The sequence below is a fragment of the Rana temporaria genome, chromosome 2 (assembly GCF_905171775.1).
Source record: "Rana temporaria chromosome 2, aRanTem1.1, whole genome shotgun sequence".
NCBI lineage: Eukaryota > Metazoa > Chordata > Amphibia > Anura > Ranidae > Rana > Rana temporaria.
In genome coordinates, this window is record NC_053490.1 from 395,698,066 (window position 1) to 395,715,917 (window position 17,852).

General features: G+C 42.7%; 1 protein-coding gene across 1 annotated transcript in view; it reads right to left on the reverse strand.

The window, feature by feature from the left end:
* Positions 1-17,852, reverse strand: part of LOC120927414 (amine oxidase [flavin-containing] B-like) — a 105,237-nt gene that overhangs the window by 27,531 nt on the left and 59,854 nt on the right. Inside the window, exons 10-11 of the mRNA XM_040338069.1 lie at positions 6,318-6,371; positions 115-172 (exon numbers count right to left, since the gene is read on the reverse strand). Coding sequence (XP_040194003.1) covers positions 115-172; positions 6,318-6,371 — 112 coding nt within the window. The remainder of the gene's footprint in view (positions 1-114; positions 173-6,317; positions 6,372-17,852) is intronic.

The window sequence follows — 17,852 nt, forward strand, 5'->3', positions numbered from 1 at the left end:
TAACACCCAGTGCGTTGAGTATTTCCCTCCATAATTGTTTATAAAGCAGAGACAAGACCTAACAAATTTTGACAGTTATCTTTTAATTGTTTCCAATGTATATTCATTACTTACATGGAGTGCTTCTTCTGTTCCCATGGCCTTAGCGTAGTATTCACATATTTTTATTTTCCTGTTCATAAAAGATTTGCCAGAACATATTAATTAGTTTAAAGGCATTGTATACTTTCAAATGTTTATGTTGTTTTAACTAGGTATTAGTGTAGTTATATTCCTGTGTTGTTGGTTTGCCTTACCTAATAATGAAGGATTTACATGTTGTTGCTGCAGTTTATAGTGTCATGGCTGATCGATTCCCATATGTATGGGTATTCATTCATTCACAATAACACATAACACATAACATAAATGAACACACATAAAAATACAATGGGCCAAATCCACAAAGCAGATGCGCCGACTTAACTCGAGATTTCTAATTTTACTCCGCGCGTATCTTTGCGCCCGATCCTCAAAACGCGTTACGCATTAAAATCCGGATTTTCCGTCCTACCTAAAATGATTACACCGGCGCATCCTCGGACGCAAATTACGCTAGTCACGCCGCTGTTTTTGATAGGCAAAGATGCAAATGAGGGAGATAGGGCGATCCACATAATTAAGTGTGTGCGCCGTAGATTACGCCCTGTGCGCACCTGTTAGTTTCCCTGCGCAAATTTACACGTTATAAAAGCAGCCCTAATTTTACACATGCTGTGTAAAGGTCTTCTGAAGCAACAGCATTGAGGAAAAGCTGAGCACACATATTTGCTGGACTTCAAACTGTCTGCCAACATGCCCGGGCCATCCATGATCCTAACGGCACTCGCTACTTTAGAGGCGCAAAGAAGGAGGAGGGCACAGAGGAGGAGGAGGAGGGCACAGGAGAGGGTATACCGCCCACGCCGAGATCTCTTTGGCATGCCTGCTTCTGAGGTCTATGGCAACTTCCGTTTTAACCGGGAAGCCATCCTTGAATTAACCAGAATCCTGCAGGATGATCTCACCACCCCAACCCAACGATCCCATGCCCTGCCACCTCTCCTCAAAGTAATGGCAACACTCCATTTCCTTGCCACTGGGTCTTTCCAACGCACATGTGGAGGTCTGGCTGGGATGGCACAATCCTCCATGAGCAGGTGTGTCCATCAAGTAGTCCCTGCAATACTGAGACGCATGGCCAATCAATTTCAAAAACCCACCCAGGAGGACCAGCGATTGCAAACAATGACGGACTTTTACAACATTGCCCGATTCCCACGGACCATCAGGGCCATTGATTGTACCCATGTGGCACTACAGCCCCCCCATGAGACAGAGCACCTGTTCCGGAATCGGAAGCACTGGCATTCCATAAATGTCCAGGTAATCGTAGATGCCCATGGCCTCATCTGGCACATCTGTGCAAAATTCCCTGGATCCTGCCATGACAGCTATATATTCCGGCAGACCAAAATCTCCAGAGATTTGGAACTGAACCTGTATGGAGACAGCTGGCTGATTGGTGAGTGACATGGGTGTCAGGTATGACTGCCCCCCCCCCCCATGATGCAGACATCACGAGGGGCACATGCATGACTAACATCCTCCTGTCTTTTCCCTTACAGGTGACTCTGGATATGCCCTGGGACCACATATGATGACCCCATTCAGGAACCCCCAAACCCCAGGAGAGCAACGCTACAACGCGGCTCACATTCGCACCCGGGCAGTTGTGGAGTGCACATTTGGGCTGCTGAAGTCCCGCTTCAGATGCCTGGATAAGTCTGGGGGTACATTGTTGTATTCCCCAGACTTTGTGTGCCAGATCATCGGTGCATGTTGCGTGCTGCACAACTTTGCCATGAGAAGGGGACTGGAGATTGACATACGTGCTGACCTGACCCCCGACCCAGGCAATCCCCCCCTCACCCACTCTACCCGGTCTGCTGAGGGCACAGCAGCCAGGAGACGCCTCGCAGAAGGCATCTTTTCACAGTAAACGCACATGAATAATGTCACAATGAGAATGTTTCTTTTCACAGTAAACGCACATGAATAATGTCACAATGAGAAAAAAAAATTTCATAGTAAACGCTGATTAATTATGTCACAATGAGAATGCATGAATGCACACCACTGTGGTCCCTAGCACAGACACATCACATGCACATCGAATTGGATTAGATCCAAGTACCCCCCCCTTGGTACTTGGGAGCAGTAACGCCACGCCACGGCTCCAATTATGTCACTGTGCATTCATACACCATTCAGGAACCTGGGATCACTTCTCCCTGGTCCTGGGGATCCCTTCTCCACCAAAACTGAGGGTGACACCCTTATTTTATCAGGAATGCCACCCCCCCACATTCACACATCATTCACACACATAAACCAAATCATAAGTATAGTATAATAAACAAAATCATAAAAAAAAAAAAAAAAAAAAATATCAAAAGTACCCCTGCTAATTAATTCCTGCGGCGAGTGCTCCGTCTGGGCTGCCCAAGGGCACGGGCACGGCCACGGGCACGGCCAACTGGAGGATCTTCATGGGGGGGGGGGTGTGAGCAGGGGAGGGAGTATCTTCATGGGGGGGTGAGTGAGCAGGGGAAGAAGGAGCCTCCCCTGGTGTCTGTCCTCCTGCTGGCCTGCCCTCCAAGGCCACTGCTATCCTGTTCAGACAGCCAGTGATGGCAGCCGTATTGGCCTGGCCAGCCCGGGTATTGTCCTGCACAGCCCGGGTATTGTCCTGCACAGCCTGGGTCAGGGCAGTCACCTCCTGGGCCACGCCTGTTGTGGCGGTCTTCAGGTCCCACAAACATGTGATGACCCCCAAAGAGTTTGTGGCCACATCACCGAGTGACTCCCTCATTGCACCCAGGCTGTGCTTGGTAATAGTTTTTTGTATCTCACCCAGAGTGCAGGTCTGCCAGGCATTGTCCTTCTGCAGACTGGCCGGCAGACGCTCAAACACCCCCCTGGTCTCCTGGGTCGCCATCCTGCCTGCCCCTGAGGCTTGTGGCTCTGGAGGAGGGGAGAGAGTGACCCTTGTGGTTTGCAGCCTGTTGGGGGAGGAGTGGGAGGGGCTACCCCTGATGGTGGCCTGACTGCTGCCAGCCTCTGGGGTAGCCTCAAGGGTATCCTCAAATGTCATTAGCTCAGAGGCCAGAAGGATTTCCCTGCCAAGCTGCAGATTTTCTTCCTCCTCCCCCTCATCCTCCTCCCCCTCATCCTCCTCCCCATGAGGGGAGGTTTGGCCACTCCCCTCCCCTGGGGACTCCTGAGCAGCCTCCTGTTCTTGGGGTGGTGCAGCAGCCTTGCCTGATGGCCCAGCATCCTCCTGGCCTGATGGGCCAGCAATCTCCTGGCCTGATGGGCCTGCAATCTCCTGGTCATCTGTGGAGGACACCAAACAATCACAGGTTTGAGGATCCACACACTTGGCACATCTTCCCTTCCCCCACCCACACATGCTAATCACCAGATAGAAAAAAAAAACTTACCTGGCCCCACAGGAACATCAGAGTTAAAGCCACGCAGGCCCACCACCTGCTCTGGCTAGAAACACCGGGCCACTGCCCATTCCTCCTCAGTCAGTCGCTCCTCAGATCATTGATCTTTTTCTGGATGCCAGCGGGGGTCCTTGTCTCCCCCCCCCCGCCGCATTTATCTGATCTGTAATTTTTTGATAGATCTTCTTCCTTTGGGCCGGGGAGGTGTTCCGGCTCTCAGGCCTATGTAAATAGCGCCCATATCGGACGATGGACCTAGAAAGGATTTGCTTCTCCACATGGGTAAAATTGAGCTTCCTGCACTTGGGTGCCATCACAGACACCACTCAGCAACAAGAAAACTCACAGGACAAACAAACAAAAATTCACACACAACAAACAAACAAAAATCAAAACACATAAGCAGACAGCTACTACAAAGTCAAAAACAAACACACAAAAAACAAACACAAAATCCAAGCAGAAAAAAAAAAAATAGACTTAGCAGAAACAATCAAAAAAAAATACACTTATCAGAAACAAACAACAACTACAATCTAATACTCCTCCAAAACTTCTCTATCACACACAACTCACCAACAAACACTGACAAACGTTCAGAGCAGAAGCAACTTGCTCTAGGAAGGGAACACAGGGAAATACTTTTGCAAGGGAAGTGTGTTTGACTGGGGCTATTTACACACAGGGCGATCCTCAAACTAAGTATGCTTGGCCTTTTACCTATCTCACTGATTGCGCCGAGCAAAGTTCTGCACATGCCCAGTGAGAAGCAGATTCGTGCGCGCATGCGCAGTACGGCCGGCCCTTCATTTGCATGGGGTCACGGCTCATTACAATGAAGCATGCCCACTTCCTTCCCACTTGCAATAACCCCGCCTTACGCCTCGGAATTTAAGTTACGTAAGCGATATTTTGTGCGCAAATGCGCTGTGGATACGGCACTTACGAGACCAACTTAGGGCGCCGTAACTTAAATGACATAAGTTTTGAAAAACTTAATTTCCTCCGCTGGCTGTGGATTTGGCCCAATGACTTTACACAAAAATACTTAAAGTGTAACTCCACGTTTGTCGAGAAAAAAAAACAATCCCCTCTGATTGATCTATGTACAGGAATTTTAACAAACTTTATAGCATAGTTCTACCTGTTTCTGCAAGACTAATGCTTGAAAGGGATGGTCTGGTTTGTTAAACAGTAACCACACGGTGCACTTTCAGCATTCTAACAAGAAGCTTTGCAGTGTCTGCATCCCTTTAGAAGTAATTAATCCTTAGGGAGTATCTCACCAAAAATAAAATTCCTTTTGCAGAAGATGCCTAAAATTGTGCTTGTATCTTGGAGCAAACATCTCAGCGAGTCAATCACACAAGCAGGGAAATACATTTTTGTGGGTATTCTGAACACAAACTGTGTACAGGACACCTCTAGACTTCCATATTGCATTTTAGAAAATGTCTGCAGTTTTAGATTAAAATGGAAAGGTCATTTTTAATAACACCAAACTACAAAAAAGGCTTGTGTGGCAATTTTGTATGCTCCCTTTTTTTTCTTTAACAAAAGTGGAATTCCTCTTTAAAATGCTTTTATTTAACCACTTGCTTACTGGGCACATAAACCCCCTTCGTTCCCAGGCGAAATCTCAGCGTCCGGCACTGCGTCGCTTTAACTGACAATTGCGCGGTCGTGCGACGTGGCTCCCAAACAAAATTGGCGTCCTTTTTTCCCCACAAATAGAGCTTTCTTTTGGTGGTATTTGATCACCTCTGCGGTTTTTATTTTTTGCGCTATAAACAAAAAAAGAGCAACAATTTAAAAAAAATATATATTTTTTTTACTTGTTGCTATAATAAATATCCCAATTTTTTTTTAAAAAAACGATTTTTTTTCTCAGTTAAGGCCGATATGTATTTTTCGACGTATTTTTGTAAAAAAAAAAAAAAATCACAATAAGCGACTGGTTTGCGCAAAAGTTATAGCGCCTACAAAATGGGGAACAGAATTATGATTTTTTTTATTATTTTTTTTTTTACTAGTAATGGCGGCGATCTGCGATTTTTATTGGGACTGGGATATTGCGGCGGACGTATCGGACACTTTTGACACAAATTTGGCGCCATTCACATTTATACGGCGATCAGTGATATAAAAATGCACTAATTACTGTATAAATGTGACTGGCAGTGAAGGGGTTAACACTAGGGGGTGAGGAAGGGGTTAACTGTGTAGCCTGGGTGTGTTATAACTGTGTGGGGGGAGGGGGGTGACTGGGGGAGGGGACCGATGCTGTGTCCCTATGTACAAGAGACACAGATCGGTCTCCTCTCCTCTCACAGCACGTGGAGCTCTGTGTTTACACACAGAGCTCCACGTTCCTGCTGTCACCTACCGTGTCACCGACGATCGCGTGTACCCGGCGGACATCGCGGCCGCCAGGTACACGCATCGGGTCTTCGGCGATGCGTCGGGACAGTTTTTACCCGCCGCGCGCCACCCAGTGGCGCGCGCGGGTAATGCACATAAAGGCCGTTTTTAAACGGCCACTTGGCACTTGAGAGCCGCGCTGCGGACGTATTTCGTCTATAGCGCGGATCTCAAGTGGTTAAAAAAAACACAATTTCAGGTTTAAATGTCCATTAAAATCCATATTGACTAGAGATAAGTCCTGTTTTTACTTTCAATGGGTTTGATAAAGGTTGTCAATTTTTCTATTGTCCTAGCAGGGTACTTATAGTATTAAAGTACTGTGCCTGAAAGGAAAGACATATTAAATGCAAACTCTATTACCTTTCTTCCTTGCTCAGATTTGCCAGCAGAGATGCTTTTCTGGAGAGGATGAATCTGAAGGAAATAAAATACGTAATTAAATTGTGAAGCACATGTAGGGAACAAAGCCTACTTCCCGGGGGTTTCTGTATTTAATCCAGACAAAGCTTGTAGAATATCTGCAGCTCTACAGGCATTTCCCCATAAAAGGGTTCCTTAAACAAAATGAACACATTTGTGAAAATACATTTTTCAGAAAACAGTGTACTGAATAAAATGATTAACAGAACTCCTACTAAAGCTTTTTAAGACTGTAGTTCTCAAAGACCCTTGGGGTGAGATTTTTACCTTGATACAGCCAAGACAAATGCTGCTCAACTGAAAGCTATGATTCCTCTGTCAATAGCTTTATGATGGGAATGGTTTTATCTCCAGTAGTATAGTGTTCAATTCAAATTTGGTAATCAATGTATAAACTTTTTTTAAAGTGTATGCAAACCAAAAACTGTTTTTACTTTTAGTTTTGGATAGAGTAGGGAAGGGTTAGAACTTGTCAGGCTTTTATTGCTGGTTGTGTCTCTGCTAAGGAGATTCATTCTCACGGTTTATCCTGGTAACCATTGCCGCTGTGCCTGAAAGTAATGGAAAATCCAAAAGTTTGAATTGACACCAGAACAGGAATAGAGGGGAAATCAGCCACTAGGGACGCTTGTTCTCTAAGAAGGGATTTTACTTTGGAAATATGGACTATGTCAACAGGGCAGGGAGTGACCGTAAAGTTCCCCAACAGGACTAGATGGCAAAATAAAAACTGGACTGGACTTTTAAGCCTTGCCTAATGTATGCCTAATGTATGTGCAAATACTAACAAATGTTTTGGTTTCACATACACTTGAATTTGTTCTTCGAATACCTTTTTTTTTCTAGTGGTAGTAAAATGGTAGTAAAATGACAGTGACATGGTCATACTAACCTCTACCTGCCCTTTTTGCTAATATATGTACATAAAATAACTGTTACTAACATTTATAGGTAAAGTTGATCCAGGGAACATCCGATTGCCTCTCGGGGGATTGTTTTCCTTGCTGTAGCAAATTGGATCATGCTTTGCTGTTTTTTTTTGCCTCTGGATCAACTGTGTGTATAGGATTGTGAATATGGGATTGTACATTTTTACATTGGTTGAATTAGATTGACTTGTCTTTTTTTCATCCAGACTAACTACCGTATGTAACTATGTTGTTAAGCATGGTCTTGTTCTCCCTGATTTACTTGACAGTTTCTTCTATATTTTCTCATCACTGGAGTTAGCCCACACAAAAATGTAGGGCACTTAGCATTTTACTACATTACGCAATGCTTGGACAGAAAGTTAAGTAATCTACAATGTATGTATGTTTAACAGACAGAAGGAATGCACACTTTACAATTCATTTTTTTGTTAAAAAAGGTTATAAAGCAAGTTGGAAGAAGGAAAGCTCAGCTGTCCTCGCTTTAGACAAACCAAGTTATATTTTACAAGCTTTCTTTAAGAGACTATCATTTATATATCTTTGGAAGCTGGATTTTAACCTAGAGATCTTAACCAAAACGTATCTTGAAAAGCTTTAATTGCAGAGCCAGCTTGCTTAACAAACAAAGTCTATGTACTGTATGTCATGAGTTACAACTGTACATTTAACATCCCTTTTTCAGAGAAGCACTGTCCACTGCATCTACTGTACAAGCACTAGTTCAACCACAAACTAAGGCTAGGTTTACATCAGATACAAAAAAGAACGCACTACAATCCATTTAACCTTATTTTCTATGGGTCCCATTCACATCTATGCAGGTCCCTTCAATGTGTGTTTTGGAAAGGTGCAGTGACTTTTTTTACACACAGCAAGGTGCCTTTTTGGCTCCATAGGAATGAAATTGTATCAAAAACGTTTGAAAACCACATGTGCATGCAATTTTAGTGCATATTCCTGCTCCTCCTCATAGCAACACCAACATTTCCCAAAAAAACGCAAAACACATTAAAAACACAAAATGTGCTGCAAAGCCCACCACAGAAACGCATCAACCACACATGCATAGATGTGAAACCTAGCCTAATAAAGTAGTATAAGTAAATACTGTATTACCAATGAAAACGCATTTAATCCTTTATGTAAACATATTGCATTATAGGAGTTCAAAAAAGGGTTATTTCTGCATAGGCCTTTAATGCTTTACAGTACAGTATAACTAAAGGCAAGCCTTTTTTTTGGGGGGGACCGAGTGCATAACACTTGTCAGTTTTTATTGCTGTCTGACCCTGTTAAAGAGATTGACCCTCTCTATTTATCCTGTTTACCATTATCATTGAAAGTGAAAGTAGATGAAAATCCAAAATTTAGGGTTGTCCCCAGAAAAGTAAAGTAATAAAGGGGAAATTTTCCAACGAGGACTTTAGTTCTTCTGACCTGGGGGTTCTCAAGGAATTCCCTTAATTTGCAGGGATTTCATGTTTTGGCTACAGGACAGGAAGTAAAGGGAAAAAAAATCTATCCAAAAAGAAAAAAAAAGAAAAATTAAAAACAGAAAACTGGTGCCTCCATGGCAGCATACATATGAAATATACTGCATTAAACAGCATGTAATGCACTGAAATATACGGCGTTAAACGTGCACTGACGCAATGAACTTCTACGGCAATAAAGCTGCCCTGACAAAACAAACTGAAACAAATGTAAAAATGAATGGGCACTACACTCACACTGACTGAACTATCGTTAGATTCACACTAAAGTGACACTAAAGTAAAAATGAATGGTCACTCACTACACTCATACGGACTAAACTATCCCTAGATTCACACTAATGTAAAGATGAATGGTGGTCACACTACACTCATATTGACTGAACTAGCACTAGATTCACACTAAACTGATGTTCTACACTAACAATAGAATCAGAATAGCACACACTAAATAAAGAATAACACACTAACTCTCTAGTAGCACTGAACAAAGACCTGCTCTGTCTTGCTTGACGCCAATATGACGCTACAACTGGCCACAATTGTAAGAATACTTTTAGTGTGGGGCAGAACTAAGAGGCCTATGTTCAGCCTGAACTCATGCTCAGGCCGAACCATCCACCCATCCCTAATTCTGATACCAGAAGCTGGCTTTAGATAAGGGCCAATGTCCGCCTGGTAGAAAATCAATTGAGCACCATCCACGATACCCTCCCCATCCACACCAACATTAAAATCCCCAGGACAGGCCCCTGGAATGCCCCCCTTAAAAGGGACATGCCCCCAACGCCTGCCCCAAAAATTACAGTGCCCAAATGCTCCCACAGCAAGTGTGTTAATCCAGGTACAATCACCCCAAGCCTCTGGTAGAACACAGGGAAAGTGAGGATAGAAGCCTAAGTGGCAGCCTTGCCACTCTGATAAACTGTAGTCTCCAGCAAAAAGCTCAGGATACACTCAAATATTTAGTAAACTGCATCTTGTCAGGACAGGATGGAACCTGAACACTAGACCATGGAGTTGACTTGACATGATGGAGCTAGAAATCGGAGCATCAGTACAGGATCCATCTTGAAATGCAAAAGAGGAAAGTAAAGACTGAGAGATAAAACTTTCCATCCCGACCACATCCAACCAAGAGACGGAAACTTCCTTTGGTGAACTGTGAACTGGATACAGATTAAATACCTGAATAACTATTTCATGTTTACGGAGACAGATAGAAACTATTACCGGAGCACTGGGTTCAAATAACCTTGTCTTATGTTACACCTGTCAAAGGTTCTATGACAGACATAGTCACCAGTCTTGAACAGTCACCTCCCCAAGTTAAAGCTATGAGAGAACTACCTAAGATCCCACAAAGTCACATGGGCAGCAATATTAGGAGCCAAATGCTAACCTAGGCCCAGCTGCAGGAGAGGACTTGTCTAGTAAAGAAACTCTTGGGAAGAAAGTCCTGAGGCTTACACCAACATAAGCAGTCACCACATGTCCAGCACTAGATTTAACATGAAGAATTATGGCATTTAGGTGCACTTTAGGTGTTCCAGCGAGTGGTAGGAGACGCTGTTTGTATCCGATGCTGCTGTTATGTGAATAGTGCTGTGAATTTTTTACCTCATGTGAGTGTACATTGAGAGTGTTTTATTGATATTAAAATTTCAAAACAGAGAGGGGGTTTCTATCCACCCCCCCTCCTTCTGTTTTGTGCACGTGTGAAGGTGATATTGTCTGCCATGAGCAAGATCTCCATTTAAGTGATTTAAGGACTGGTGGTAGCTGTTATTATTATTTCACTACTCACCTCTGCACTTCTATGTACTGACCTCATATGATGGGCATTCACTGTTTATAATGCATATGTTCTGAGAAGAACTTTTTTTTATATGTACGAGCGCTGCCTGGGTCTACTGTGACTTCTTTATTTTTATCTACTGTTTAAAGGCTCTCTTTGAGATCCTATTTAGGTAGCAGCTGTGACCATTAACATTGGTAGTTAGAACATGTCTATATTTATTACATCAAGAGCGCTTGTTCGACTTTTTTTTTCAACTCACTTTTTATACCTTTATGGCATTGTCTACTTGGATCCAGATTATATAAAACACCTCAGAACTTCTGGATGTTACCTTGGAAAACAAGATGCCAAAGACAATCATTCCCCTTGATATCAAGGGTGTCTATGTCTCTTCCTCAGAATGATACACTGTCTGAGGTGTCTTTTCATGGAGATTTTTTAAAAACAGGAAGAAAAGACTTACTTGCTCGAGAGTCAAACCCTTGAGTCTCATCAATACGGAAATCATCTGAACAAAGATTGAGTCAGCTTGTCCCACAAAGAACAGAGGTCTGTAAAATCCTGCGGTGAAAGGAATTGCCTCACATGAGGCTACCTTCAGTTTTAGGATTCTCATGCAAAACTGGAGATCCAGATCGCTCCTGGTACAGAGAGCTTAAATCTGAGATTAGAGTGTGTAAAGTTATCAATGAGGAAAAGCACTCTGTCCTGAGCTCTGAGTAGGGCCATCAAGACATCCTAAAAGGTGAGTGGGTTCCAGCGACGATCTCTGAACCTATCGAAATTACTGTGATATTTTGAGGACCATGTCAGGTTGCTTGATAGAGCCTGCACCAATTATTTCCCATCCAAGTATCTATGAGAATATTTCAAAAAGTCAATGAGGCTAGTATTGGGGACCAGAAAACAACAAAAAAGTCTGGTGCCAAAAGACAGAAATGTATGTAACAATAGGAAAGACACTAAAAAGTCCTGCAAGATCCCAATGAGCAGCTATATGGGAGAACACATCAGGTGGGATGTGATAACAACATATGCAAACAAAAACAACCATATGAAAAGCGCTCTAATGGGGTCAAGTCTATTGTGGACAAAGATTGAAAGGCAATCAAATGGTTAAAATGTCAATTTAATGTTGCCATAAAATCATGTGTTAAAACAAAAACAGTCCTCTGTTGCATGGATGGTAAAACAACACTCAGCTTGCTTAGCAATATGATGGTAATACCTTTACAGACATGCAGTCCGCCAAGTGGCGAGAAGGCAGTGGATAGAAGCCTTGTGGGTTCTCTGTGATATGCCCGCAGTTGACACGAGGGGGGAACACGTCCAAAAGGATTGTGGGGAGAAAAGCAAGATGGATGCCCAGTGAATCAGCTGGCTAGCCCAGGGGGAAAGAATCACACACGACCGGCACAGTTAGCTAGCTCCGATGTCTGCCGAGAGCTTCCCGGGCGTGACGTCAGGCCACACCAGGAAGCTAAGCCCAAATTGAGGCTTGGAGCTAAAGATGACGATTGGCTCACAAGGACCGGTGTCACGGCTATGCTTGAGGCTCAGGATGCAAGACAAGCAGAGGGTGGCAGAGCGGAGGGATGTTTGAGATGTTTAGGCTGTAGTCATGACAACGCATATCGGGGTGTGGCCCTTCATCAGGTCATCAAATTACTATTGGGGACCAGCATCCTAATACATGAGGTGCTGACCAATACAGGGGCAGGATCCCATAATGGTAGTGCATGGGTCCAAAAACAAGGAACATAAATGGCCCTGGCTGCACTGCTATATGTGGGGCTAGTTAGCACCTACATTTTCACCCTAAAAAATCCACATAAGGGGCTCCTGACAGAACACCTTTGGGATGAATTCGAGTGGAGACTGCCTTCTCATCCAACATCAGTGCCTGACCTCACAAATGTGCTTCTGGAAGAATGGTCAAACATTCCCATAGACACACTCCTAAACCTTCTGGACAGCCTTCCCAGAACAGTTGAAGCTGTTATAGCTGCAAAGGGTAGGCCAACTCAATATTAAACCCTACGGCTAACACTGGGATGTCATAAGTTCCTGTGTGTGTAAAGGCAGGCATCCCAATACTTTTGGTAAAATAGGGCCAGATTCACAGTTGTAATACGCCGGCGTATCTACTGATACTCCGGCGTATTTTCAAATTTGCCGCGTCGTAGCGTTGTTTTGAATCCTTAAAACAAGTTACAACGGCTTTAGGCTTCGATCCGACAGGCGTACGGCTTTGTACGCCTTCGGATAGTAGGTGTAATACTCCGGCGCCCGTGGGGTGGAGTTTGCGTCGTTTTCCGCGTCGGGTATGCAAATTAACTGTTTACGGCGGTCCACGAAGGTACGCGCGTTCGTCGCATTCTCTTACGTCGTCGCTAGTCGGCTTTTCCTGTCGCAAACTTACGCCTGCTATTTCATGGCTTAGATTTAGACCAGCCATGTTAAAGTATGGCCGTCGTTCCCGCGTCGAATTAAAAAAAAAATTCTTGCGTAAGACGTCCGGGAATACGAAAGGACGTAACGCACCTCGCTGTTCAAAAAACACGTCGAGGCGCCGTAATTTCGCGCAAAGCACGGCGGGAAATTTCCTAACGGAGCATGCGCAGAACGTTTGGCGTGGGAACACGCCTAATTTAAATGGTACACGCCCCATTTGAATTAGGCGAACGCATTTACGTTACACCACCGCAAGTTTACAGGCAAGTGCTTTGTGAATCAAGCACTTGTGCTGAAAACTTGCGGCGGTGTAACATAAACGAGATACGTTACGCCGCAGCGCAGGTACCTGAATCTGGCCCATTGTGTATCTCAAGTAAAAGTAAAAAGCAAGCACAAAATGTACAACTGCTCTGCTACTCTTGTAAGGAGTGTAGAGAAATAGCATGAAACAACACAGATTCTTTGAGTTAAACACCTGAAAAAAAGCAAAACTATAGGGTCAAATATCTATTGATTTTATGTCCATGAGAGTAAGAATGTCAACAGAACATAGGGCCAGATCCACAAAAGGGATACGCAGGCGTATCTACTGATACGCCGTCGTATCCCTGTTTCTATCTATGCGGCTGATTCACAGAATCAGTTACGCATAGATATTCCTAAGATCCGGCAGGTGTAATACTTTTACACTGTCGGATCTTAGGATGCAGTACCTCGGCCGCCGCTGGGGGCATTTCTCGTCGAAATTCCGCTTCGGGTATGCAAATGAGCACTTACGGAGATCCACGAAGCGGTTTCCCTTCGTGAAGTCTCCGTAAGTTGTTAGTTTGCAAACGCAAAGATAGGGTACCTTTTACAAAGTGTAAAGTTAGTACACCTTGTAAAAGTATAATTTAAAACAATAAAATATTCTAAACAATGATTCCTAAAGTATGAGAGTGAGTCCGTCCTCTACTGGGGTAAAAATGTGTAACACTCGAGGTCTATGCCCAAAAAATACCATCCAACATCAATAATTAGATGTGGAAGGAACTGCGAGTGAATAAATAATGAAATCCAATGGATAAAAGTGCCTGACTGGCCGCACAGTGTACATGGGATAATAATCCTTTTTTAAAAAATATGTGTCATAAATCCTTCAAGTGCTTGATGAAAAACAAGTGCAAAGTGCTAATAATTAAAACAATAATAGCAGTGAATGAAAGCTCCAGCTCTCCTGGAAAGTGGTTAATTACTAATTAGCAAACACATGCAGGAAAAAGCAACAACTGAAAAGTCCAAAAATGCAAGTGTCCTAAAAACCTAAATGGTTCAATCATAAAACTGTTGTTTTTCTGTGCAATGAAAAAGATATAATAATATAATAATAAAATAAAAAATAAAATAAAAAAATAAAAAAATAAAAAAATCATAAATAATAGTCCAAAAACAGATAGTACAATATCACTGCAGGATTAGTGATAGTGAATAAAACTATATCCAGTGCACAATCAAGTGATAATGAAAATATTAAAAATAAAGTCCAAAGTGCAAAGTGCATCTGTGCTCCATTCAACAATTCAGATGATCAGTGGTTAATTCAGTGAAGACTTGTTACATTGTGCTCATTCAATGAAGACTTGTTACATTGTGCTCATATGTCTGTGAATCAAACCAGCCCGATTTTCCTCAGTGTGGGGATTATTTTTACCAGCCTCTTACCTTCTTGAGGCTTTTACCAAGCCTGTAACAGGAGCTGCTCTGCAGTCACATAAATACAATCCAGGATCCAAAGACGGCTCACACTCCTCCCCATTCAGGCTCTCAAAAAGAAACACAGGAATGCCTCCATAGCATAAAACCACAGGATATCAGTTTAATAAAGAAAAACGAATACACTCACAAACATTGCTGTGTTAAACAGCGTGTGTACAATCGAGTGTCACCGCTCTGCGGCCGCAAAGCAGGTGACTTCACCAGCAAGCCCTCTGTGTCCTCCTCACGCGTATCGCGACAGCCCTACGTCGCTTAATCATAGGATAGCTACGTAGGGCTGTCGCGATACGCGTGAGGAGGACACAGAGGGCTTGCTGGTGAAGTCACCTGCTTTGCGGCCGCAGAGCGGTGACACTCGATTGTACACACGCTGTTTAACACAGCAATGTTTGTGAGTGTATTCGTTTTTCTTTATTAAACTGATATCCTGTGGTTTTATGCTATGGAGGCATTCCTGTGTTTCTTTTTGAGAGCCTGAATGGGGAGGAGTGTGAGCCGTCTTTGGATCCTGGATTGTATTTATGTGACTGCAGAGCAGCTCCTGTTACAGGCTTGGTAAAAGCCTCAAGAAGGTAAGAGGCTGGTAAAAATAATCCCCACACTGAGGAAAATCGGGCTGGTTTGATTCACAGACATATGAGCACAATGTAACAAGTCTTCATTGAATGAGCACAATGTAACAAGTCTTCACTGAATTAACCACTGATCATCTGAATTGTTGAATGGAGCACAGATGCACTTTGCACTTTGGACTTTATTTTTAATATTTTCATTATCACTTGATTGTGCACTGGATATAGTTTTATTCACTATCACTAATCCTGCAGTGATATTGTACTATCTGTTTTTGGACTATTATTTATGATTTTTTTATTTTTTTATTTTTTTATTTTATTTTTTATTTTATTATTATATTATTATATCTTTTTCATTGCACAGAAAAACAACAGTTTTATGATTGAACCATTTAGGTTTTTAGGACACTTGCATTTTTGGACTTTTCAGTTGTTGCTTTTTCCTGCATGTGTTTGCTAATTAGTAATTAACCACTTTCCAGGAGAGCTGGAGCTTTCATTCACTGCTATTATTGTTTTAATTATTAGCACTTTGCACTTGTTTTTCATCAAGCACTTGAAGGATTTATGACACATATTTTTAAAAAAAGGATTATTATCCCATGTACACTGTGCGGCCAGTCAGGCACTTTTATCCATTGGATTTCATTATTTATTCACTCGCAGTTCCTTCCACATCTAATTATTGATGTTGGATGGTATTTTTTGGGCATAGACCTCGAGTGTTACACATTTTTACCCCAGTAGAGGACGGACTCACTCTCATACTTTAGGAATCATTGTTTAGAATATTTTATTGTTTTAAATTATTGTCGGTTTTTAGTATTTGCAAGCGCCACTACATCCCCCTGTCTATCATATGCTGTCAGTGCGTGAGCACTATTAGTTGTGGCTGCTGCTTGATTGTAACTTTTAATTTATTTGTACCACTATATATATTTTTTCCCGGGTTAGGCTGGTTTGCGCATTAGTTCCCCCCTTGTTTTATACTTGTAAAAGTATACCCTTCTTTCCCGCGACACTGTCAAATTTTTTTTACATTTTTTTTTTTCCGCCGCATCTCTTTTTTTTCCCGACGCAACTTTTTTTACCCGGCGCGATTCACAAAACTCGGCGCAACGTAACTTCACGCAAAGCACGTCGGGAAAATCGCGTCGGGAGCATGCGCAGTACATCCGGCGCGGGAGCGCGCCTAATTTAAATGGGACTCGCCACCTTGCACCGGACGGATTTAAGTTACACCGCTGAAAATTTCTAGGTAAGTGCTTTGTGGATCGGGCACTTAGGTAGAAATTTTTTGGCGGTGTAACTTAAATCCCAATATTTAAGTTAGGCCCGCTGTACGTGGATCTGGCCCATAGATGGCAACCAGTAGTAATTATACATTTCATATCACAGCCTTGGTATGTGGCCATGGTCATATTTTGTCAATGATATCATTAGCTATACCCAACATTTTTGTTTATATTTAGCAGCAGGGGCTAAAGCTGTCATTCACAGCAAGAGTAACAAAAGGATGGATGTGTTCATCGCATAGTGTGTGTTTTTTATTCTGCAAGTCTGGCTTTGTCATTCATCATGATTGATACTGATCTGCAACATTGGATTTTTTTTTTTTTTAAAAGGGCGTTTTTATTTACACTTTTTTTTTTTTAATTAATAGGGGGTCTATGTACCCCTTTCTCATTCACATTGTATCTGAGGATCCCCTTACTTTTAAAGAGGGCTTTCCAGATTTGCATAATACCTATATTGGAATACCCCCACAACCACTGGACCAGGCTGTTGTGGAAGAAACTCTTGTCCTCCATGCCCTGTGTTGAGAGGATGTGGTCTGGTATGGTTCGAGGGTACATGCTCTTTTTCCCCCTTTCCTGGCCTGCCAGGCTATATGCTCAGACAAAGGTCTGGTATGGATTTTAGGGGAGATTTCATGCCATATTTTTTGCATGAGTCCCCTCTTGACATCCGTACCAGATCCTTATAAAGGTATACATCATATAAATGCACCATTTCAGAAAGATTAAGGTCATCCCCAGGCATGTCATTTAACCACTTAAGCCCCGGACCTTTAGGCAGCTAAAGGCCCAGGCCAGGATTTGCGATTCGGGAATGCGTCACTTTAACAGACAATTGCGCGGTCATGCGACGTGGCTCCCAAACAAAATTGACGTCCTTTTTTTCCCACAAATAGAGCTTTCTTTTGGTGGTATTTGATCACCTCTGTGGTTTTTATTTTTTGCGCTATAAACAAAAATAGAGCGACAGTTTTGAAAAAAATGCAATATTTTTTACTTTTTTCTATAATAAATATTCCCCAAAAATATCTAAAAAAAAAGTTTTCCTCAGTTTAGGCCGATACGTATTCTTCTACCTATTTTTGGTAAAAAAAAAAATCGCAATAAGCGTTTATCGGTTGGTTTGCGCAAAATGTATAGCGTTTACAAAATAGGGGATAGTTT